Below are 26850 nucleotides of genomic sequence, written 5' to 3'. Positions count from 1 at the left end.
ATGGTAAGTGATTAATTTTCTTGGGAAGGATAACAAGTGAGCAAGAGAAATGGTGTGGGCCATTCCTGCTTGCTTTCAAACACTTAGTCTCCTTCATAAAGAAATCTGAACAGTTTAGATGAAAACCAAAGGAAGGGCCCTAATAACCTCATGTGAATTTAAAATTTGGGATTCCTAACAACTCTTTCTTAACCTAGTGTGGTATATTTCTTCTATAAAATTATCTTCAACTAATGGGGAGAAAAAAGGTCTGAAACATCTCCACACAACCCTCAAATCTCATTTTACCCATTTTATTCGATACTCTTTCCACATCAACACTTTTTAAAGTAACGCATTCCCCATGATTTGAATTTCCCAGTCACTTTCTTCTCTTTCCTTGTTCTACTGAGGTCCCATGGTACAGTGGGAATCAGAAAGGCCTTGCCACAAACCCTGGCTCTTATGTTTACTTACTGCTTAGCCCAGGGAAAGTTACTTTACCTTGCTTGGAGTCAGTTTTCTATTCTGTAAAATGAGGATAACATCCCCCACATGACTTGTTGTGCAGATTAAATAAAATAATAAATATAAATATACCTAGTCCAGTGCCTGGTAGATAGAAAATGCTCAGAACAACATGTTACAATAACAACTATTATTATTGTAATTGTAAAAACAATAATGCGCTAGAATATCTAAAAAGTTGGCATCAGAAGAAATTACTACGAAACTAACTCACAAAATTGATAGTGAATTCTTAAAAAATAAGGTTGACATTAATTTTGCCAACAAGACACCAAACAACAACTTGAAAAGAGAACTTATAAAGCCAGTCATTTGGTGATTTCAGCTGCCTCAAACTTCCCTACAAGAGGAAGACTTTGGCCAAGTCAGTTGTTTAAGTACAGTCTATCAGGTTCCCAGTTAGTCTAGTGCCCCTCCTGGTGAGCAACCGGTACTGACAGCCAGGAGAGCCCTGCCTTAGATCCGCTTCAAGTGTCACATAATTAATCACCCAGTTCTGTTGGTTCCACCTCCTTGTGATTTTCTAAGTGTCCATCTTTCTGTTCATTCCTTCAATTAGTCCTGCAAGTGTCATGAATGAACTAGCTGCCATCAATGCCTCCAATTTATTTTCTTCCCAAACCTAGAACAGAATAATTTATCTCCCATTGACTCACTTAACTCAGTCTTTATGGTTCACAATATATGGTTTAATGCTTAAGTTTATAGTTTTTGGAGGAAAATAATCAGAGTTTATGTTTTGGTCCTACCATATACTAGCTATGTGACATGACCAGGTTTCTTAATTCCTGAAGCTTCAGTTTCCTAATATTTAAAGTGGGAAAACAATAACCCCTTCCTCACAGGGTTGTTACAGTGACAGAGTCCCTAGCATTGTGCCTTGCTTTCAGTAAGCACTCAGTAAATGTTAGTACTGCTCTTATTTATCATGTAAATGTTTAGAAACACATGGTAATCTTACACTCACTACCTGTCACCTGTCAGTGTCAACATTTACAAATTAACCCCTAGCAAAATGAATTACAACCTAAAATATTTTGAATGAAATATAAGTAATGAGGAATTGCAGCATCCTGAGAATTTAAAGCATTACAGAGAACCCATTTGCTTAAAACTTTAGGCAGTGGCTAAAAAAAAAAGGGAGTTCCCGTCGCAGCTCAGTGGTTAACGAATCCAACTAGGAACCATGATGTTGCCAGTTCGATCCCTGGCCTCGCTCAGTGGGTTAAGGATCCAACGTTGCCGTGAGCTGTGGTGTAGGTTGCAGATGTAGCTCAGATCCTGTGCTGCTGTGGCTCTGGTGTAGGCCAGCAGCTACAGCTCCAATTAGACCCCTAGCCTGTGAATCTCCATATGCCACGGCAGCGGCCCAAGAAATGGCAAAAAGACAAAAAAAAAAAAAAAAAAAGGATGACTTATGTAATGGACTCTGAGCATGCACAAGTAAAAAATTTTCATAAAACATTAGAGGAGAAATCAAAGAGACTACAAGACCCAAATGAGTCAGAAAATAGCCAGAGAATTTTGGAAAAAGAGAAGTATATGTTAAAATGGAAAGAATACATAAAAGCCTTAGAACTAATCCAAGGGTTACAAACTCTAATGTCTACACGGCCAGTCTGGGAACATGGATGAGTGAAGCCTACAAGTGAAAACCAGAAAGGCAGCCTCTGTAGAGCTCTGGCTCTGGCTTATTGTTCCCATGTGGGATTGAGGGTACAGTTAGTTGCCTCCCCTCATTCCCAAATCCAGCAATTTAGATGGTTTTAATCTGAAAATTTCTGATCTATTAGTGTATTTAGTGACGTGAATTTTAAAAACTGTTTAAAACACTGTGTGAGCCAAACAAACTTGTGAAAGTCCAAAATATATTAAAAGAATAAATATCTATCTCTCTTATAACAACATTTATTACGAAGACTCGGAGGCCTTTCTTATAAATTCGCTCATCAAAGGGGGAAGGCAAAACATTTATGACCACCTAGTCTGTGCCTTACATTTTAAAATTTCACTTGGTTAAAAAAAAATTTCACTTGAGTAATACAGTCTGTTAGGGAGGAAACACTGTTGTAATTTTCCAGATGAGAAAGCAGCCCAAAGATGACAGAGAAACATGTTCTTGACCACAGAGCTAGGAAATGGGAGGTCAAGGTAGAATTCACATTTACCTGGGCACCAAACTCCCTTATTGCTCTGGTGGTCGTTAGAATAGGCCTTGCAAACCTTCAACTAGAGGGAGCATGATTTTTCATGGGGCAGTTGCTGTCCGAACTCCATCCCTTTGCTTGCATGATGGCTTCGCCTCCTACTGCTGCTCCCAGCCAATGACAGCATGCCATTGTCATTGCTGGACAGGCTGGCGAGGAGGAGGCTTGGCTCAAGGGCTGCCCATAGGCCTTGCTCAAACCTTCTTAGTCTGTAGGGTAGTGTAGGAGGCTTCTACCCCCCCCCCCTTTTATTTTCTCCTCTGCCTCACTAGGGCCAGGCTCAAACTGCAGTCTGAGGGCTGTCCCAGCTCTTCCCAGGCTCCTGCTCATTTTCTCTCCTGGGTATTTCTCCTAAGAAAAAGTCACACCTTTATCCACCTGGATGGCTGCTTCTCAGAGGACCAGACTAACCCAACTGCCAAAAGGCCCACAGGAGCCCTGAACTTGCCTAGGGAAAACCCCAACTTGGTACATTAAGAAACCCCGAATAGACACCAATCTGCAAGGGAAAATGCACCTATCCAATTATTATTTTTTCTTTGAAAACTGTATTTCTCTGTAACCTCTTCTGACACACTAGGATTATGTTAACCAACTGTATGTGACAACACCACCACCACCATCCAGGAGCAGGTGACAGTCTAGCCTGTGGGAACAGCCCACTTAGCTCCCACTCACCTCATCCCGCTGCTTGATCCGTTTGTAAATATAGTCAGCAAATGGTTTACGGGGAATAAACTTCCCGTGTCCTGCTGTGACAGTGAAGACTCCAGCTTCATATACCACTCTGCCTCTTGAAATAGTCACCAGGGGCACCCCGTGGCAAACCATGCCCTCGAAGATGTTGAAGTTAACAGCCTGATGATGAGTTTTTGCTGAAATTGTCCTGTTTGTACAAACAAAGTTGCTCCAGATCATTACCAGCTCTTGTGACAAATACAGCATATTAAAAGAATGACTTAGGAGAAAATACAGCAGCTCTATTAAGCCATAACTTCATTGCTGGCACAAGTGACTTTAAGAATAGAACACAGCATTAACATTTCATTACAAAGTAATTACATTTTCTGAGAGAAAAACCCAATAGATCACTCTTTACAGTGATTAATGAGGATGAAGTGGGTGGAAGGTGGGTACTATCTATCGTGTTTACATTTTTGAGAAAGTTTTACATATATGTTTAAAGAATAAAGTATTAATTATAAAACATTCCAAATACAGATGAGTCTGATGAACACACTGACCCAAAACCCCACTCTACAGAATTTTAGCTTTTTTTTTCCTTTTTAGGGCCACACCTGCAGCATATGGCAGTTCCCGGGCTAGGGGTCCTGCCACAGCCACAGCAACACAAGATCTGAGCCACGTCTTCGACCTATGCTGCAGCTTCCTGCAATGCCAGATCCTTAACCCACTGAGCAAGACCAGGGATTGAACTCGCATCCTCATGGATACTAGTTGGGTTCTTAACCCCCTGAGCCACAATGGGAACTCCCCAGAATTTTAACTTTTTGCAGACACAGCTGAGGCTTCCAATACTTTGCCTCAGATTAAATTCCCATCCCTCCCTTTCTAGAGGCAATCCTTAAATGGTAGTTATCAAATTGAATCTGGTAGGTATCAAGGAAAATTACATCTTGAATTTCTTTTCCTTGTCTGCGGCAAAACTGGAAATTTGAGGATAATAAAAACAACGAAGTATGTCAGAATATATTCTCAGCATATCGTCCTGTATTTGCATATTCATCAGCACTCTCAGTATTTTAGTACTTTTCAATCTTACACGACACGATTGACAACTTCCAGGCTCAGTATTGGAAATGCTGGGCATCTCCTTTCCCTAAATCTCATTAAATGGAACAGAAAAAAAAAATCTGGCAGCAGTGGATCATACCAGCATAACCTGAAGTTTCTACAAGCACTTGCTCTCAGGAATGGATTGAAGAAAACTACTTTGCTAAAAATCCCAAGGCTGCCTCAAAGGAAAAGCAAAAGCAGCCAAAAGCTCCCCCTCCTCACCCTAACCTGGAAGGGCATTGCTGGGAGACTCAATGCCACCTCCAGTGGAAATGAATAAGACAACGCTGGCTGGCCTTGTACTGGGTTCCAGAATCCTGCGCCCAACTACCTACCACCCAACTACCATTTCCACTCTTAACATGTGCAAACGGAACTCTTGATTTTCCATCACAACTACAACCCACACACTCAAGTTTGCTCCTTCCTTAAATTTCTCATCTTAGTAAATGACACCCCAGCCACCCTCCTCATTTCTCAAACTATCATCAAGCCTGTTGGTTCTACTTCCAAAAAATATATCCCAAAGCTGCCCACTTCTCTCCCCTCCATTGCTCCCACTGAGTCCATGCCACCATCACCTCTTACCTGGACAACCCCACCTCCTCTTACTGGCCTCTCCACTTCCATTCTGACTCTCCCACACTCCTCACCACTCCTCACAAAGCCACCCAAATGATCATTTAAAAATGCAAATCAGGGGTTCCTGTCTGGTGCAGCAGAGACTAATCTGACTAGGAACCATAAGGTTTTGGGTTCAATCCCTGGCCTTGCTCAGTGGGTTAAGGATCTGTTGTTGCCATGAGCTGTGGTGTAGGTCAGCAGCTGTAGCTCTGATTTCACCCCTAGGCTGGAAACCTCCATATGCCGTGGGTGTGGCCCTAAAAAAAGAAAAGAAAATCAGGAGTTCCTGTGGTGGTGCAGTGGTTAACGAATCCGACTAGGAACCATGAGGTTGCGGGTTCGGTCCCTGCCCTTGCTCAGTGGGTTAACGATCCGGCGTTGCCGTGAGCTGTGGTATAGGCTGCAGACGCAGCTCGGATCCCGTGTTGCTGTGGCTCTGGCGTAGGCCAGCAGCTACAGCTCCGATTTGACCCCTAGCCTGGGAACCTCCATATGCCACGAGAGCGGCCCAAGAAATAGCAAAAAGACAAAAAACAAAAAACAAAAAAAAGAAAGAAAATCAGATCAGGTCACTTTTCTGCTTGAAACACTCAGTGGCTCCAGTCTGTTCTCCAAGAGCCAAATAACTGTATAAAAGGACAGATGATAATATCAACAGGAAAAAGATTCTGCTTCCAATAAGAAATTTCAGCATGGGAAAGAAAAAGAGGAGCTTCTTATATGTCATACTTTATGGTGTTCTATTTTATCTTTATAACACCTCTTCAAAGTAGAGAGTATTTTCCACACTTGACAGGTAAATAAATTGAGGCTTAGAGAGGTTAAATAGCTTGTCAAAGGGCTATGATTACTTTGATGAAACTGGAATCTTTTTATATTTCTTAAATTAGTGTGCAATAAAATTTACCTTTTCAGTGTTATTCTATGAATTTTGACATATGGATAGATTTGTTACCCTCACATTTACAGTATAAAACATTTCCATCACCCCTAAAATTCACACTATCTCTGTGTAGTCATACTGTACTACCTCCTTGAAAATCCTTGATCTGTTCTCTGTCACTATATAGCTGCCTCTGCTCAAGAATGACATATAAATGGAACCACAGAGTATGTAACGTTTAGAAGCTGATTTAATTCATTTGACATAACTATTTTGAGATTTATCCAAGTTGTGTGTATCAATAATTCATTCCTTTTAAATTGCTGAATAGTATTCCACTGGATGGATGCACCACAGAGTGTTTATCCATTGACCTACTGAAGGACACTTGGGTGGTTTCCAGTTTGGGATGATTATGAACAGAGATGTTATAAACATTCATGTACATGCTTGGTGTGGATGCTTCTCCAGTGTAAATACCCACAAGAGGCACTGCTGGGTCATATGGCCAGTGTATGCTACAATAAAAAGAGCTTTCAGCATCCTTAGCAACCAACTAGCTGATATAGAGAAACGTTTAAAAGGTCATTAATGGATAGGAGGTAAGTACAGATACAATAACAATAATTTCAAACACTAAAAGGAGGGAAGGGCTCTGATCAAATAGTAAATAATGTCACTGAAGTAGGAAATGAATAAAACTGTTAAAGGGTTACTAGGTATAGAATGAGTTATAACAAGTTATGAGTTGGTGATGAAAGATACAAACTTAAAGAAAATAAATCTAGGGAACAATATAGAGGAGATTTAGGCCCTCAGGCTAAAGTGACTTTTTATGACCATCACCATAATCTGGGCTACTGCTTTCCTGCTTAGCACTGTCACACTGATGGCAGAAACTCTTGGGCTTATATTATAGAATGTTACATAAACATGTCTGGACTGATGCATTTGTATGGCTGCTACATAGAAAAAGTAAAATACATAATAATTCATACTGCAATGGTTATTTATATACATGAATGGGAGGCAAAGAAGGGAAAACCCTAATCATGAAACTCTATTTTTCCAGGTTGGAAGTTATGAGTTAAAGATGCTGTTAGGAAAATAATCTAACTGAAGAATAAGTTCTCTAAGCAAAAACTGCCATGATAACTAAACTTCTGAAAAACTGAAGCATAACAACGTTCCAATGATTACTCAGTCTATGAAAGACTAGAATTAAGAATATACTCGGGAAGCAAAGAAAATGATAATTATATAATATTAACTGGGAAAAAAGTTACCAAAAGCTTGGGGAAATGCACATGCATGTGAACAAATACAAAAGAAAATACACAAGGTAAAGTGCTTGTGTGGGCTCCGAAAAAAAACAAATATGCAAAAAAATATGAAAGCAAAAGGTCTATGACCGTAAAACATCAAATCAGATTTCTCTATCACAGTCAAAATAAAGGTCATTTTTTTTAGTACTTTCTCAGCCTTGCGATTAGCAAGAGAAAGGAGATAATTAGGCAATATCTAAATGACTCTCTGTAATAGGCATTATGTAAATGAGGTCAAATTAACACAAAATGTAAATTCTCTGCGTTATCACCAGCAGCAAAAAAAATGTGCTTCCACTTTCACATTTGAAGGTGTCTGATGAGGTGTCATTCCTCACCCAACTTTTTCCTTCCAGCCAGAGCTGCAAGTCTGGTTCCTGAGGAGTTTTCACACATCTGAGTCTCCTCTTGCCCTGGATGCCCTTCCCGCAACCCTTCCCACTGCTGCCCCCTCCCTGCCCTGTGACTCTGCTCAAAAATTCTGGTCCCATGTCAATACATTTCAATAAAGCTGGAAAGGGAAAGAAAAGAAAGGAAAGGAAAAGGAATCCTGGTCGCTGGAAACTGACTGACTCTGATGAGTCAGGGCAAAACCCTGTCTTTTCCTCTGTGGTTCAGCACTATCTCAATCAATTGTAATGATCTCTTGATAAGTCCCTCTTTTCCTGCTTGGTGCACACTCTAAGACAGGGACCATGTCGTTTTATCCCCAGTACACGGTTTGTGCTTAATAAATATTTATGAAATGAACACAAAAGCATCACACACTTTTCCTCCCTTTGGTTGCATTTCCTGCCTTCAACATCCCCTGGGACACGACCGTGTTTCGGAAATAGAATAGTGCATTAAATGGGATGTAAACATCCAATCCTGTTGGGTACTTAACATTTCTGGCAAGCTGCACAAGGTCATTAGTAATAAACAGATAAGTAAAGGAATACTGTTATAATTATCATTCTTAGTTGTATCATATCCAGTTATATGAAAATTTGTTTATTGATAGCTAACAATAATTAGCCATACCAATATTATCAATATGATTAAGTCCACAGCTAAGTATTATTACCCCACATCCTGGATGGTAGTGCTGAAATACAGCTGTGTCAGAGCTAGTTCAATGTGTACACAGTTTGATGTAGAATGAATCTCTGAGAGGTTGAAATCACTTCCACTTTTAAGGGTACTATTTATATCTGTAACCCCCTCATAAGATTTTTAAATTTGTTGTTGATATTTGTTTTAAACAAAAAAATAGACTGTAATAACACCACAAGGTTTACAAAATGATTACAAAAATGTATTTAATATTTTTGGGATGTGCCCACAGCATGCAGAAGTTTCTGGGCCAGGGATCAAACACCCGAGCTGCAGCAGTGGCAATCTCTTCTGGCCCTCCTGGAGATTCTCAGAGCCACATACTTCTTTTAACACATTCCTCTTAACCTGCTGAGCCACCAGGGAATTACTACAAAATGTATTTAAAATCTATTCATTAGTAGATTACTAGATTCATTACTGGTGCAGTGTGGGAGATATGGTCCACTAATGGAATGAACACAAGTTCAAAGTCACCTAAGGATGTAAGGATGCTGTTGTTCCTCTGAATATGCTTCCTCCAAGGCAGAGAGGCCTTCTGCTCCCAGGCAGAAGCCAGGATCATGCCTTCCCAGGCTCCTTTGCAGCTGGGGCTCAATCATGTGACCTGGCCTCCTCAAAATGGTACCCTAGCAACCAGACTCTGCATGGCAACCTGGTGACTTAGCAGGCAGGTGCCACAGAATCCATGCTGGTGAAGGTAGAGATGGATAAATCCTGTTTCTGAGGCCCAGCTGCGACAGGTTTAGCACTAGTGCCCAAGTCCTGTCTCAGTGAAGCAGTCCCTGGTGACCGTGCCCTTGGGCAGCACAGGGGCCCTCTGTTGTCCTGTGGGAGGCCTGGGACATTGGTCCTGACTCCCTTGCCTCTCAGTTTCACCTTCTGGCCCTCCTGGAGACTCTCTGAGCCACCTAGTTCTTTTAACACCTTCCTCTTTTGTTTAACTACCTAGAGTAGATTCCTCTTGGTTGTAGCTAAGAACTCTGACCCATCTTTTTCTCTCAAACATCTTAGAAGAAAGCAAGGGCACACATGCCTGGGCTCTAGCTAAAAGAGATTCAGCCAGTAGCTAAGCATGTCATCATCATAAGGTTCAGCCATACTGTGAAATAAATTGGAGCTGGTGACATGGAACTTTGCAGGGTATTTCAGCCACACACTTGATCCCACTCTGAGAAATTCAATGTAGCAAGCACTATACATCCACCCCTTGGCATTCGCTCTCCCTTCTTCTGGTTTTGGCAACCCTTCCTCCGCCAATTTTTCCTTAAGAAACATCTCTCCCCCATTGGAGATAATCTGGCAAGGTGGTTAGGCATGGTGCCCTATTCTTCCCTAGCCAAGAGATGGGAAACTGCAATGTTTTTCAGGAATCTGAATCTTTGGCAGAATGACAAAAACAAATTTAAAGTGGCTGAAGGGGGCATCCCTGAACACAGACCAATGCCCATTGCCAGCTATCCAGGGCTGCCTTGGGCTCTGCTTTTGCAAAGCCTGGAGCACTGACTATTCCTTTGGTCTGTAAGATCCCCAGAGTCTTCCCAGAGAGTGTGTTTTTGCTAATCTGAGTGTAAGTTAGTTGCTATGGTTTGTGGCCAGTGACCCTGACTGATAAAGACCTTGTCCTTTGGACAGTAATTCCTCTCATGAAGAGCCCATGGATGTCTCTGAGGCACAGTTTAAAAGGTCTGTGACTCAAAAAGAAACTAGAAGCTATTTTCCACCAACTCTGTCTGGAAAACAGGTGTGAATATGGGGCAATGTTCTGATTCCATGCCTAAGGAAAACCAAAGAGCTGTGAGATTCATCATTAAATATTTTTCAAATTTAACAATAATGCAAGGCAGCTCAGGAGAGTAGCATTTATGAGAAATACTTCTAATTACTGCTTGGATGGCTAGGCTGTTGGCCTGTGCCAGTGGTGAAGGAAGGAAGGATAGCAATGATTAAAGCCTTCCCATCCGGTAAGTGAGGCTGGGGTTCCTGGGCCACTGACTCTTCATTAGCAGATTCACAGGGAGGGTGTCCTCTATGGTCCCTCTGCCCCCGGGGGAAAAGCTGCTCTTTGTCAAACTGGCTTTGAGCCTGTATCAAAAAGGCACATCTCTCTGCAGAGGGGTGTCAAGGTTGTCTTACTGAATCCCAATTACACACATCTCCAAGGCTCAAGCTGTCAGGGAAAGCAGAAGCCCTGAAGATAGCATTAAGCTATTTTTCAACTTAGTCAATAACTTTGATACCACTCACATCACAGCTGCAGAAAAACATTCTGTCCCTTTGCAAATAGCTTTCTATCAAAGAGCCGTGTGCTCCTATAGATGAGAAAATCACTGAAGCAAAGCCTGCGGGAGACAGCAACACTGCCCTGCGTATTCAGAGAGAACACTGTGGAAAGGAAGTGAATTTCTTAGAACAATGTGGGTCTTTCTGGCCCCAGAGGAATGACTCGTTTAGGTATTTTGTTATTATTTTCTTCAACTCAGCCATTTTGTCCATGGCTTAGATGGATTCTTATCAGGTTGCTATGAGAATCAAAAAAAAAAAAAAGTTTAAAAAAATCACATTAGGTCTATTAGTGGCTTCTTTAAAAATATACCTCATCTCTCTACACTGTGTTATATGACACCTGTATATTCAACATGAAGGAATAGTTACCACTTAAATCATCCCAACAACACTATGAGGCAGGTACTATTATTACTCCCATGCGATAGAGAAGGATGACGAGACACAAAAAGGTGAATAGCTCCTCCCATGTAATACAGCTAGTACATTTATGTAGCTCAGCTGAGAGGTAACACAATGTTGCCCCTTGAAAACTCTATGACAAATTATTTGAAAAGCATGCAATCAATAAAAACATTCCATATCCACCAGAAAACAAATGGGAAACAGCTCACTTCTCAGATCCTGATGTTTCATAGCCTGGTTTCTGTTTAGCAGCAAGGGATTTAGGATGCTATTAAAAGTTCCTTAAACTGAAATTGGTCATTCTCCATATTATCAGGATGGAAGATATTTTTTTGACGTGTGTTCCGACTGTCTATTTCAAACTACTTCTTCTGTCAATGTCTTGGACGTGACAAGTTATATAAATAGGGAGCAAAGCAACCACAGCTCTGGAAATGCTAAATGGTGCTACTTCAGGTCCGTTGTCATTATTAAGCAAAGTTGCTGCTCACTGCACCCATCAATCTTCCACCCTCGATGTAGACTTCTGCACTGCCTCCCACAGAAGAGAAAATGGGAATTGCTTCAGCCATGTTATTAAATCCAAATTGGACAATAACTTGGAACTTTATTGGTGCTCCATGGATGACAAAATATTTAATGCAGATTCATAAAAATGCTGCCCAAACACTGACTTAAAGAAATAAAGTGACCAGGTAAGCCTGATATTTTGTCCTTGCAGTTAAGTTGCATAGGTCATGGATGGTGGTGTAGACCATGGTCAGATAAATCAGATTAGAAAGTTGACCTTGGAAGTAGGTACCACATTTTTCACCCTCTGTGCCTCACACAGCAGTGGACAAATAGGAGGTGTATATGTATGTATGTATATGTATACACACACACACACACACACACATAATTATATACACACATATATGTTTATTTGAAAATAAGTTAGCAAATTCTGACATTACTACTTAACATAAATATTTCATGTTCTATACACTAGCTTTCAGAAAGTGGGGAACTAAAAACAATTTACAGTCTTGAAGGAATAGGAGCTGAATATGAATCAGTAAAAGCTAGCACGATACTAGGATGCATGTCCTTTGAATATTACACAGATAAGTGCTCATGGGTGAGGTATGATTATTAGCTTTTAGAAGGTGAATCTGTTGACCTAACATATTCGTAAGCGTTAGAAATAACTTTCTGGGGTAGGGAATGGACTTGGTCTGGTAAGCACATTGTTACCCTTCCTGGGAAGCTGCCTTGCCCTTGGCAAGATGACATTGTTTGACAGACTATCTACGGGCACAACTTGGGCAGAAAAAGACATAGGTTTTCTGCACAGGAATACACTGGCTAAAATTCCCACTATATCATCCCTGCAAATACAGAGTAGCCCAGGTACTTAAGACTATGTTCAGCTTTAATACCATATTTTAGGAAGAAAAAAGACTTTCTGGAATATAAAGGGAAGACAGTACGGTCCTCAACTCAAGAGATGGAAAAGAGAATGTTGGGTAACAGAAATGTCTGGGGGACTTCTAAACTCCTTTTTTGAAAGGAAAAAGATGACCTATTTTCCCCTCTATCCCTGCCGAGGGAATAAAAAGAGGTAGTAAGCAGAGGTGCTGGCAGATGAAATGTAGTCTGACACTGGAAAATAACTTCTTGACAGTCGGGAGTGAGGTGTGCTAGTGAAGAAGAAGAGCAAAGTCTGAGGCCAGGGAAGAGATTCGTGGGTGCAGGTTGCCAAAGAACTGTGTGAAATATACAAAGACGAGCTGCAGCATCCCATCACAGGTCAGAGAGGATTTACAGCTCGGCCATCCTAAGTATGGAGCCCTGGCCTCCAGCACTCCTGAGAAAGGGATGAGACAAACAGAACATCACATGATTCTATTTCCAAATTATTTCAATTAGGGGCCCTCAGAAACTCCAAAATTGTCATCTCACTGTAATAACCATATCAAATACCTATGACTTACTCTGTCATAGGCATTGAAAGCACTATCTCATTTAATCCTTGCAGTAAGCCTACGATATCGATATATTATCATTATCCCTCTTTTATGGATGAGAAGAATGAGGTTGAAAGAAGTTAAATTCTCCAGGACACAACTAGCATGTGGCAAGGCCAGATCTTGAACTTAAGTCTGTGAAATCAAAAGGCTTCCCTTTAATGAGGGAAAGCAGCTCATTTTAATGGCAGTGTGGGTTCCATATGCTCTTTCAGAAGAAGCCTGAGATGACTGGTCCATAACTATGCAAAGTGCACAGTACCCAGTGCTATCCTTATATACTTCTGCCTTGGCTACCAAGTTTTCCCTCATACTGACTGCTCAAATACCATCCGTCAGTTTTGAACTGATGCAGCCACTTAAGATCCAAGGACCTCAATGGAATTTTCTAGACTTGAATGGTATTCAGCTGTGAAAAACAAAGAGGTAACCTTTTCTAATCACTTTGGATTCAGTCTAAAAGCCATGCTATGGAACAATACTGACCAAGAGCTGCTGAGGTACCAGAGGTGTCCTGGTATGAAACGGAGACCCAGGTGTCAACAGGAGCCACTAACCTTGGATGTTCAAGGAGAGGAGCCTGTAATCTTCAAAACCCTAAATCAGGGCTTGGGAAACTATAGCTTGCATGTCAAATCAGGCCCACAACCTGTTTTTGTAAATAAAGTTTTACTGGCACACAGTCACGTTGATTCATTTAAGTTTTATCTATGGCTGCTTTTGTATTAGAATGGCAGAGCTGAAAAGTAGCAACAGGGACTCTATGACCCACAAAATCTAAAATATTTACTCTGTGGCCCTTTTTAAAAGGAGTTTGCTGAACCCTGCTCTAAATGCATCCAGTGGTTAAAAGAAATTTTTTTTAATTAAAAAAAAATTGGAAGACCTAAAACCTTGATGAGGAAGAGAGAGACACAGAAAAATATAAAAGGTCAGCAAAGAAAAAAGGAAAAGCAAGAGGGATAAAGAAAACATAAAAGTTATAAAATGCAAAGGAGGACAAGAAAAGTGACCAAAAACTTGTGAGGCAGAGGGAGAAATATCGAGACATCCCAGCAAATCCCAGGTGTGGTCACTGTCCATTTAAGCTATGTTCCAGGTACCTCCATGTGCACTGCCTCACCTAATCTCTCCACAACCTACATTATCATGATGAGGAAATAGAGACTGAGAGAAGCTGACTGGCTTGCAGAGTCACACAGGAAGTATGTGGCAGGGCTGGAAATAAACACAGGCAGGCAGGCTGACCTCCCACACCCCCTCCTTCCACCACACCCCACCATTGGTGAACACCCCCTGCTCCAAGGATGAAAGCACGACATTCCTCACTCATTAAAAAGGTTACCAGAACACTTGGACTTTTAATAGAGAGTATCTGCTTTTTATCTGGGCAAGAACTCGTTGACAGCTAATCATCTATTTCTGTCCCGGTGCAGTGGAGCGTTTCATCGACCCTCCGAAAATAGAGCATTTTGGAGGCTCTGTCAGAGCTAAAAGCACAGCCCCCAAAGCCCCAATTAGCAATACGGTTGTCTAATTCAAACTTGACTGGACCCAAAAGGCAGCTGCTTCGAGGAAACACAGTCAGGTCACAGAGGCAGGCACTGGGGCTAATGCAGTCACTGCAACATCGCCTCTGTCTGCCTTTGAACAGGTACATGGCTTAGAATCTAAGGTGGTGATGCTGAAAAGCTGTGGAAATGCAGCCAGGGAAACTGACTGAGCTACACCACTGAGCCACCTCAGGGCAACTCATCCATAATGAAGCCAGAGCGGCACCCAAGGAGGGCCTGACAGACTCTCTGCCACTGCAGGGAGACACGCACAAACCCGCTGACTTGTACAAACTTGAGTAACATCTGCCAATACTCTCGGGGTGCTTACAGCCCTGGGCACTGCTGCAAAGAATTCACTTGTATTAGAACCCTGACTCTACAGCAGCCTTTGACATGGGGAATTATAATCATGTCCATCTGACAGATGAGGAAACTGAGGCAAGTCAAGGTCAAGCACCTCGCCTCAGGTCACACTGTAAGTAAAGAGGCCAGATTACAACCCAGGAGGTCTGATCCAGAGAGCAAGTCTTAAGCTCTGTGCTATGGCTGCTCCTTTCTTCCTTGCCCTTTTGAGAGGCTGTAACTTTGCAGTGTTTAAGAAATTAGACATGAGTCAGCCAGGCCTGCTCTGAATCTCAGCTCTGCTCTTTTCAGCTGTGTGATTTGAAGCAAATGAATAACCTCTCTGAACCTCTCAGTGTCTTTACCTTAAAAGAGATATGCACATTGATAAGGCATTCACAATCCTGAGGGTGGAAGTGAAGCAGCAACCAAGGTGCAGCCCAAATTATCTGCAGGCTCACCTTCTGGTGTGAGGAGCCCCGGGGGCTGTGCCTGCTTTCTCTGGATCCTCCTTCAGCCCTCTGACTTCTGGGTCGGGGGTGTGCTTGGTCTATGACCAAAGGCAGACACCCACGCCACACGACCAACGGCAGAGACCACAAGGATAGGCACTGGTTGTCACTCCATCCTCCCTGTGGGGCCCAGCTCGTGCTTATAGTTCCAACTGCTCTGTGCTCTTCCCACTTGACCTTCATCTTCTCTTCCCAATGGCCTGCCTGCGGGACCTCAAGCTCCAGAAACAGATGCAAAGACAGCAGCCCTGTAGATATTGCTTAACCAGCTCCTACAATTGTGGAAGGTCAAATCATATATACACACATGTATGTGTATGTGCATTTGTGTGTGTGTGTGTGTATATGCCAACACATAAATCTATACACATGCACGTGTGCATATGTGTATTTACCTGGTGTGAATCATCTTTGTATCTGTATCTCCAGGTGGTTCTACTTCTCTACATGAACCACTGATAAATGCTGGACAGGTTACTTGTGGGATTGTTTCTTACAGAGATCTCTCTCTCCTTCCCCATGTTTTGCTTCGTCTTTGACATTTTCACTTGCTTTTCCTGCACTTACTAGCAGCACCTCAGTGGCTAGGAGAGCCATGGCCAAGTCATCTATGATGAACATAATGATGATAAATAATAGTATTGAGTTGCAGCTTCCACTTACTGCTTGCTTATACGTCAAACCCTATGCTAGCATCTTTTCACACTTTATTTTATTTAACCCTTCCTACGATCCAATGGAAGCAGGGTTTTTTAAATATGTATTTTATAAATGAAGAAGTTGAGGTCAGCGAAGCTGAGTAACTCACCCAAGATCATAAATAAGAGTCTATCCTAAGAGTCTAGGAGTTCCCATTTTGGCACAGCGGAAACGAATCTGACTAGGAACCATGAGGTTGCAGGTTTGATCCCTGGCCTCACTCAGTGGGTTAAGGATCTGGCATTGCCGTGAGCTGTGGTGTAGGTCGCAGACATGGCTCAGATCCTTTGTTGCTGTGGCCCCTAGCCTGGGAACCTCCATATGCCACAGGTGTGGCGCTAAAAAGAAAAATAAATAAATAAATAAATATTACAAATCATTGCAATTCTCACTTGAAAAATAAAAAAAATGAAAAAAAAAAAAGTCTATGTGACTCAAATACAAAGCACTTAACCACTAGGTATTGCCTTCCCACTGTTAGTGACTCTTCCAGAACACAACTCTAGAGCCAAAATGCACATTTATATGAACTTTATCCCATCTTTCCTCCAGAAACACTAAAGCACCTTAAAAGGAAAACATAATGTGAGGTAAGATAATTAGGGGTAAAAACAGAACAGAGAAACTTTAGAAAAGAAGATGGTACCAGGCACCTCTGGATAGTTGAATTTAGGTCTATACAGGAGATTAAGCTCATTAGCATTATTTTCTATGCAAAATCTTTCCCCCAAAACAGGCAACCAAAGAATGAATCAAATTTAAAGCATACTGTCATGTTTTCTTTTAGACCTTGTGTACAATTTATTCTCATAATTGCCAGAAAACAACAAGTGAGGCATGGACAGACTAGGAGGTTTGTCATATATTTAGGAATTAGAAATGCTCTTATATAAAAACAAAACAACAACGTGGATCTTTTATCATATTGCTGAAAGCCATGCTTAGGTCATTAAACTCTTCTTGTCTCTGGTTTATCGCTTAAATAAATGAGGCAGAATTACTAATTAGGCTTACAATTGTTACCATAAAGAAAGTTAGGTTCTAAGAGGTGGGTTTTCTAAGCCCAGAATAAGACCACTTTGCACAGCTCTGACCTACCAGCTATATACAACTCTATTGCTTCCAGTTTCAGGCAAAAAAAGAAAAAAGAAAATGAAATGAAAAGTCATGTTGGTGGAACACTGCAGAAAACCTCATATGTGTTTATCTCATATTCGATTCATTTCACAAATCTTTATTGACCACTGCTCCATATCACACACTGTTTTAGGCACTGGGGATGCAGCAGTGAATAAAACTGGCAAAAAATGCCAACCTGAATTAAGCTTATACCCTAGTCAAGGCTATTTCTGAATTTGAAAGACTATGTTATAAACATGTGAACAGGGTTGACTTTTCAGTAAAAATAATGTGCATATAGGGTCTTACAGTTTATGCAAAATGCTTTCATGTAACTTTTATTTCTCAAAAGAACCTTGGGGGTTTGCAAGAAATAAGACATTTATTTATTTATTGTCTTTTTTTTTTTTTTTTTGCCTTTTCTAGGGCTGCTCCTACGGCATATGGAGGTTCCCAGGCTAGGGGGTCTAATCCGAGCTGTAGCCGCCGGCTTACACCGAAGCTCACGGCAACGCCGGATCCTTAACACGCTGAGCAAGGCCAGGGATCAAACCCGCAACCTCATCGTTCTTAGTCAGATTCGTTAACCACTGAGCCATGATGGGAACTAAGACAGACTATTTAAATGAAGAGAGAAATAATAATGTTACCAAATGAAAAGTGAACAAAGGGCATGCACAGATTTTTTTTTTTTTTTTTTTTTTTTTGTCTTTTTGCCATTTTCTTGGGCCGCTCTCGCGGCATATGGAGGTTCCCAGGCTAGGGGTTGAATCGGAGCTGTAGCCACCAGCCTACGCCAGAGCCACAGCAATGCTGGATCTGAGCCGCGTCTGCAACCTACACCACAGCTCACGGCAACGCCGGATCGTTAACCCACTGAGCAAGGGCAAGGATCGAACCCGCAACCTCATGGTTCCTAGTCGGGTTCGTTAACCACTGCACCACGACGGGAACTCCTTTTGTTGTTTTTTTCTTTTTTGTCTTTTTGCACAGATATTTCTTAATAATGGGGGGGAACCCAATGAATAATAAACATGAAAAAATATTCAACTTCTTTAGTGCTCAAATATATGCAATTTGAAGCTGAAAAGTAACAATTTTTAACCCACAAAAATAACAAAAATCAAAGATAAAAAAGATTGTGCCTAGAGCCAGTGAGGAACCATGAGGAGGTAACCACATATGTAGAGAACCCTTAACTGCCTCTACCCTTTGATATAGTAATTCTGTTCTTAGTAATTCATCCAACAGAAATACCCAGAAATCTGGATTTAAAATGGCCAAAAATTTTTAAAACTATAAAAGTAATCCAAATTATAACTAACATAAAATAATTATACAGAGAGCCTTCTCTGGAGACTACTGCCCACACTGTCAGACATCCAACACTGTTTAATGTCCCTTTACAATGTGACACTGAAGGGGTATTTTACCTAAACTGCAATTACAGTTGTCCCCATTGACACACCACTCACCAACTACATGTACAGAAGAAGATATGTATAAACAGGAACGAAACTATGATTGACAAAACAAACTGGAATTTTGGAACTATTGCTGATTCATCTAAGTTTTTTTTTCTACAGGTTCTCACATTATAAGTCATTCCCTTTGATACCTCCCTGCCAGCTAGTAAATCTCTGGTGTCTTAACGCTTTGCATGTGATAATAAGATTAATGTTGCTCACAGTTTTACCATATGCCATGCACCATGCTGAAGGTATAATGCCCTTCCAACAAGCCCTAGCGCTTGGTCCTCAGATTAGCATATCTGCAACAACGTGTCCTAGAGCAAACTGAGACTTGAAGAGGGGAGTGACTTGTCCAAGGTCCTGCAGCTCATGTTAGAGATTTGAATCCAGTAACCCTGTTCTGCTCTAAATTTCATGCCCCTTAACCACTGGGACATATACTCTGGCATTTTACCTTCTATCAGTTATTTGAAGAGGGGTTTTTTTTTTTTAATGTATTCAATTTGGTCCTAAGTTACTCTGGGGGAAGTCATTTCTCACTCAACTTTGAATATAATGTCTTGCACCCAGTTGGCACTCAATAAATGCTTGGGTCATAAATGAAAAAAACTGCAGTTGTTTTGAAGTCACTTCTGACTCCCCCACCTCATTCAATTTCCAATCTTTCTTCAAGTTATCAGAAGAATTCTTTCTCTCAGGGGAAAGAATATCTTAATTCCTTCCCATCATTTTGTCTAATCCCCTCAACGCAGACTCTACCAATAGTCTCCTGACCATTCTCCCAGACTCCAACCTATCTGCACACTCATGACCCTAAAATACTATTTAATCAAGGTTGCCTAACCTATAAGTCCAGATGCAAGACTGAAACTCTGAGATCCCAGGGTGACCAGATGTGGGGAGAGCTCCTAGGCTAGTCACCTTTGACGAGCAGTCCTGGCACAGGCTAAGGCTGAGGATATGTCTGGATATGGGACTTTCAGTGCTATGGGAAAACTGGGAAGGTTCCAGGCAAACCAGGACAAGTTGGTTTTGCTATATTCTCCTCCCAGTCTCCCAATCCCCTTCTCTTTACTGTCATATACTCTACAAATAACCATTTTCTACTTCTGCCATGTAAAAATAGGGAAGTACAGATTTAGATCAACTCAAACCCTCACACAAAGACATTCAATAGCTCATGCTGCCTAAGAGAAAATCTCCTATACTTTAACTACTATTCAAAGCCCTTGGTTTGGCAGGACTAATCTTGTCTCCAGCTGCCTGCCATCTTGACCCTGCTGGCCAGCCTCTTGATTGCCCATTGAATTATGTTTTCCATTTCCCCTCATTTACCCTTGACCTCTCCATCTGGAGGGTCACCTGCAAAGATTTAGCTAGTCCAAAGCCCTTTCCCATGCCCAACCCGGTCTTCTGCGAATGTTTGATGACCTCAACTCAGGACAGTAATTTGGATGACTCATTGGTAGGAGTCAAACACGTGAGACCCTCCACACTTCTTGAACTGATGTGCTGTGCAGTTATAATTTTCTTCTTCTAAGAGCTATCTTATCCTTTCCCATATTAACATCTTGTCTGTCAAACCAGAATGCAGCCTCTTTGATGGTGGGTGTTACACCTTATATTTAGGTTCCGCTCAGCTCTTAGCAATGCCATTTATTATGCTTTTTTTAATATAAAATGTGTGCAATAAATACAGCTTTATGGATAACCGGTTAATACTATCTTTCTCCCCCACTGCCACCATGTGAGGAATTCAGCAATCCTTCCGCACAGATAAATGCTCCAATTTTTTTTGTGTGTGGCCAAACTGCCTTCTCATTTTTCTGCCTCTAGACTCAGCTTTCCTTAAATGCCTAGTAGGAGGATAGAAACGAGAGCAAAGTATAAACGTTTTCCTCCCTGCTAATAAAAAAGGGCAGCATCACAGTGGGGGTGGGGTGGGGAGGGAGGGACAGGAGGAAAATATTATAACAGAGATCTAAAAAATCCACTTTAAGAAATTTTGAAGAAGCAGAGAGCACTCCAAATACAGAAAAGGAGAGAAAGGTAGGGAGAAAAAGGCTTCATAGAAAAGAAAAAACAAAACAAAACAAAGCTGTTTAAGTTAGCGTATGGCCAGGGAAATGTGCAGAAAGGCTGGCACAAACGCCAAGCTCTGCCTAGCGGGCAGCCCATGTGACTCCTCCAGAAGGCTTGCAGTAGGCTCAGAGCAGATGGTGGGCCTTGTGTGCACGTCCAGGAGGCCATCGCCTAGTTAGCCCACAGCCCCAATTACAGGACTGAAGGCAGGGATAGTGAACTGATGGAAAATTTCCTTCAGGCAACATGATCTCAGCATAAAAAACAATATTGATCCACTTGCCTTCCAGCCAAAGAGAAATCAAGTTAGACAAAGGAAATTAGGCAATAGTTTTAATGTGACTCCAACTGCAGCTGCAAAATAAACCTAATGTACCCTGACTTTCCTTCCCAAGCTCTCTCTGTTTTGCACAGGCTGCTCTCCTGGAGGGCACCAAGTAGGTGTTCCCCAGGACCAGGAATTCTCAAGTGGAAAAAGCCAACTGTCTTCTGGTGTGTAAAGAATCCCCCAGCCATCAGGATGTGCTGGGAAGTGACGTCCAAGAGCACTGGCAGGTTTGCTAGGACCTATGCCACTCACCGGCCAAGTAAACACTTGTCACCAAGGACAGAGCATGCAATCTGCTGCCCTGCTGCCCAGGAGGAAAGCTCTGACCTTGGATTCAGGGGCGGCCTGCTTAGCACTCCAGCTTATCACTGCATGACCCCATATATGTGTGTATGTGGACATAAACTTTTTTTTGCGCATTTTTAGGGTGCACCCGTGGCATATTGAGGTTCCCAGGCAAGGGGTTGAATCAGAGCTACAGCTGCCAGCTTATATCACAGCCACAGCAACGCAAGATTCAAGCCACATCTGCAACCTACACCACAGCTCACAGCAATGTCGGATCCTTAACCCACTGTGTAAGGCTAGGGATTAAACCTGCAACCTCATGGTTCCTAGTCAGAATTGTTTCTGCTGCGCCACAACAGGAACTCCTGGACCTATAAACTTAAGCTCAGTTTATACATGACAAGAATGGGGGAATCAGGGCCAACATATATGTTGTGCAAAATAGATGTGGCTGTAACCAGAGGGCTTGATGAAGAGAAAATAGTCATAGGCTATGTGCACATGTCTTAGGTAGATACCAATATTCTATATTACAAGGATGAAGGATGCAATTAGAATAATAAAATAGGTACAGAGACAGGTCTAAAGCCCCCCCATGAAGGGCTTGTGAAAACACAGGTTGCTGGGCTTCTCTGTTCTCTGGCAGAGTTTCTGGGGCAACAGATCCCAGAAGGTGCCTGAGAATTTGTATTTCTAATAAATTCTCTGATGATTTTTTTTTTTTTTTTTTTTTTTTTTTTTTTTTTTTTTAGGGCTGCACCTGCAGCACATGGAAGTTCACAGGCTAGGGGATGAATCGGAGCTGCAGTTGTCAGCCTATGCCACAGCCACAGCAACGCAAGATCCGAGCTGTGTCTGCAACCTACACCATAGCTCATGGCAGCACAGGATCCTTAACCCACTGAACAAGGCCAAGGAGTAAACCTGAATTCCTTATGGATACTACTTGGGTTCATTACCACTAAGCCACAAGGGGAACTTCCCCCAGATGATGTTAAAGCTGCTGGTCCAGGGACCATACTCTGAGAACCTTAAAAAATGGTAAATCAGCTTACTTTAAGAGTTTTTTGGGTTTAGTTTTGTTCAGGCTATTTAAAAACACTGCACCTCCCTAAATTACTCACTGCCTCCAAGTAGACTTTCACGTGATTAGCTTCTGAAGGGAACAACATATGTATACAGGTGCTCTCTCCAAAGGTCACAGCTCTGTGCTGTGCTTTAAGAATATGAGGACCCTGGGATTCTTTTCAGGTACCGATACTAAATTTCCTTTGATCTGTTTTCACTTCATCTTCTGTTCCCTCTGTAGCCAAGGACCCATGTTTTCAAGATAACTGGCCAAAACTAGGAGTGAGTCTGGGACCAAACCACAGAATTGTTTAACCCACAAAAGGATCCAATCTGGCTTAAGCCACATTCATGGCCAAGTCTGGCAATGCTATTGGCCAGTGACTCTGGAATGCATCTTTGTCAAGCACTGCTTTGGGGAAGGAGAAGACAGAAGTGCCAAGAATTTTTTTTTTTTTTTTTTTTTTTTTGTAACTCAGAGGGAAAAATGTAAAACCCGGATCTTGAACCTGTTTCAGGAGCAGATAAACAAAGCCCAATCAAAATTTTAAAATCACACATTTATTCACTGACACAAGACACTTAGTATCTGTTGTATATACTCAATAAATAATTATTGAACTGCTATGTATTCCTGGCACTGTTTTTTGTACCTAGAGACATAGCTGTAAATAAGACAGGCAAATGCCAAAGACAGAAAAATTTATGTGTCAGGTAGGAAGAAAAATATAGCAGGGGCTTAGTTAGAAAAACCTATGCCTTTCACACAACTACCTCCTTTTGGTGCTTATTTTTTGTCCAAATCCTAATGCTTAAAATAAATGGTGCTTACTCCCACAAAGACAAATCCATCAATGATAGAATGGGTTACTGTGATCTGTTCCTAAGCTGATTTTCTTTTATAATTTGAAAAAAAAAAAATTGCAGCTATTAGTAGTGAAGTCCTTGGAAATCATTTCTAGTTCACTTGAAAGGTTCAGTTGCATAAGAACATGTTTAAATAAACAACCTGGAATAAATAGTGGTTAAAATGTTACCCATGTGTAATCAGCAAGCTAGCTTTTTTTCATGCACAGTCCAGAACTTTTTTTAAAAGTAAATGTCTTCTGAAGGTCACAAAATGGATCTTAGGTGGTTTGTTGAAACAGTTTCACTGCAAATAATTTTTCAAAGGAGTCAGCTCTGAGGGCACACAAGAGCTCTGATTTAATCAGGTTTTTGAAGCCAAAAGAATTCATCTAAGTGTCTTAATTTTAGTTATTCCTAGTGCAAATAGCAGGTGTGTAAGAAATATGAGATGGAGATTTTAAATGATAAATAATTTTAGTATCTTTTGGTCCTGTCTGAATTAAGTCATTACTGCTATGTCTTTTTAATCAAAACTATAGTTAAAAATAGCTCCCACTTATTTAACCATTTACTGCCACTGACCACCTACTACTACTACTGAGCACCTACAGCATGCCAGGCACTACTGAACATGAATTATGTACCAGTATTTCAGTTATTTTAATAGTTTTTCATTTCTTTTATTATACCAAACATTTTACCTGTGCTGTTTTAAACATAGCATGCTATGAGGGAAACATAATCATCATCTCTATTTTGTAAATAAAGTGACTGAAATTCAGAAAAATTAAGCAACATTCCCAAGGTCACATCCAGTTAGTATGTGGCAGATGGAGTAGGAATTGAACCCCAAAGCCTCTCTCTTGACACTCTAGTTCTGCTCCTGCCCCTAGCAGCTGAGAAAGTGGGCTAGATTGCATGTGGATTAGCAAAGTCATTTATTCCTCATGACATTTTGCTATCATTTGCCAGAAAACAGTCATAATTTCTCTATAAATCTACGGTAACTATGATGTGACAGGTGCCTGGACAGCTGTGCAAATGCAGAGCCTGGACAACCTCCACCTGCTGCCATGCTGCCTCCTTGAATGTTGCAAGACAATGTGGTGAAAAACCACAGAATAAACCATCCTCATTTTCATCCCACCCCCACCTGTTACAAAGCCTGGGTCTCCTTCCCTTTTCCCTTTGTGATGGTGTGGGTTTGGGGAGGGGGAGAGGAGTGAGTTATAAATACTCTCAGAAATGCATTAAAAGCAGAGTGTGAATGTTGTAAATGACCAACATTAGCAAGCAGATAAAAGGCTGCTGTGTTTATGTGCCTTTGTGTAAGTGTATGCTAGTATGTGTGCACACAAACGCTTCTTTGAGATGGAAGATCACAGTGTACAAATTAGTTAAATGATACACAATGTGCAAGGTCAAGGGAAAATGCCTAGTAGCTTCCATGAAATAGCCACTAATAACACAGCTATAACAATAATCCAAGTCATCACTATTTGCCAAAGGGCACCTTACTCCTTATTTCTTCTTTCCCCCTCTGTCTCACAATCCCCACTCAGGGATGAAATAGTCATTCTTCCCCTGCTTTCTTTCACACATGAGGCCCTCTCTAGAATCCAGAGGGGCACTTTCATAAGCTGCAAGTCATTACTCTTTTCTGAATATAGTTAAATTCATTTATCTCTATCTTCAATGAAAAAAGGAAGGAAATTAAGCAGGAAAGACGGCACAATGCCTTCAAGAATGGCATATTCAAGGTCAGAGTCTGCTATAACCGAGTTCAAAAAATAATAAACGAAAATAACTATGAGCAGAGTATGCCTCCTTTGCAAAATATGATCCAGCCTAGCAGTCTTCATTAAATCTCCCAGTGCATACAATGTGTTAGCTGTGTGTTTGTGTGCTTCAGATTCTGTGAGATACCCTGCAGCTCATAAATACTGAAAAGGGACAGTTGCCATAGTAACTAAGTGCTATTTAATGAATACAGAAGAACAGAAGCTCATAGGATAGTCTTAAATTGCTAGAACATGAGTTACTGCTGCTGCTATGGGCTTGCAAGTAACTTACATGCCATCTTCTCTAATCAGGTTTTTAACAAATTGGCCAATTTAACTGGTCTCTTGACCACAAGATACCACAAGATTCTGTTTTGACATCACATGAAAATCATACTCCTGATTTTGTCCCCCTGACTCTAAGTACCAAGACATCTTACAGAAATGGGCCAAACATTTAGATAGGCAATGTGTCCTTAAACTGGAAGCTAGGACCCAAGTAGTGACGTGTTAGGACACATACCTTTGTCATAAGCAAAACTGTTGGCCGTCAGCTGAACACAGCAGACTCTTTTCACTTCTGAAATAGGTGAATGTTCCATATGCACCAAATGTAGTTTGTTTTGATTGTGCAATGACACAGAAGAGCTACTGTAGTTGATGTCTGCAGGAACTTTTTACAGGTGTAAGTAATATTTCATCAGGAAGTCCAAACCTTCTCTATAGACTCCCACTCCCGATCCTCTCTCACCCATTACCACATGTCAGATTCTTCACCCTGGAATTACCTGTTTTTTTACAGGTTTAAAAGAGAAAAGGCAAAGCTGCCCTGCTTTTCTTTCCCCTGATTTGCCTCAGTAATTTTAATGCAGTCCACTTTTAAGGTTACAGATTGTGTTGCAAGTATATTTACTTCTCCATGCCATTAATAAGTAATGAGAATTTTTAAAAAAGAAAAAAATAAAGGAAAACATCTATGTACCATGAAGCCAAAAATCATTAGCAAGTGCATCCATCCTCCAGAGGCCAGCTTGTTCTTGCATAACCAGCAGCTAGAATGGCCTGGTTGGGGCCCCTGGCTCAGTGTGGGCTATGGGCGCCCTCTTCAGGCTCTAGGGTGAAATGCACATTGCTCTCACTTGACATACTAACTAGTCAAAACAGTTGCTGGGCAACTGTTTTTGCTAAAATCTTTCTGGAAATTTCAAAGGAAAATTCTATCCAACCGCTACTGGTGTGATCAGATAGAAAGCCTCCATGTAACCAGCCTTCAGATAATATTAAAATCATTTAGGTAAAATAAAAAGAAGTATCTTTTTTTTGCAAAAAAATCATATACATAAAAATATATATTTGTTCATTTGATTAAACAATGCTTCTCCACAGTTTAAAATTGCCTGTCTGTAATAAAAATTAAAACTGGAGAGAGGAGTTCCCATCGTGGTTCACTGGTTAACGAATCCAACTAGGAACCATGAGGTGGTAGGTTCGATCCCTGGCCTCACTCAGTGGGTTAAGCATCCAGTGTTGCTATGAGCTGCGGTGTCGGTCACAGACTCATCTCGGATCCCATGTTTCTGTGGCTGTGGTGTAGGCCGGCGGCTACAGGCCCAATT

At 41.3% G+C, this 26850-nt stretch overlaps 1 protein-coding gene across 3 annotated transcripts in view; it reads right to left on the bottom strand.

The window, feature by feature from the left end:
- The window catches only part of DPYS (dihydropyrimidinase), an 87309-nt gene that overhangs the window by 9925 nt on the left and 50534 nt on the right, over positions 1–26850 (bottom strand). For all 3 annotated transcript variants that reach the window (XM_085021893.1, XM_001925251.6, XM_013996559.3), the window contains exon 8: positions 3393–3600. In XM_085021893.1, the coding sequence (XP_084878019.1) occupies positions 3393–3600 (208 nt within the window). The remainder of the gene's footprint in view (positions 1–3392; positions 3601–26850) is intronic.

This window comes from Sus scrofa, chromosome 4, assembly GCF_054392235.1.
Source record: "Sus scrofa isolate SSC_HxYL_T2T_F1_AM1 chromosome 4, Sscrofa_HxYL_maternal_Yorkshire_Landrace_v2.0, whole genome shotgun sequence".
Classification (NCBI taxonomy): Eukaryota; Metazoa; Chordata; class Mammalia; order Artiodactyla; family Suidae; genus Sus; species Sus scrofa.
Note: the sequence above shows the minus strand (reverse complement) of the source record. Positions and strands in the feature narration are given on the sequence as shown.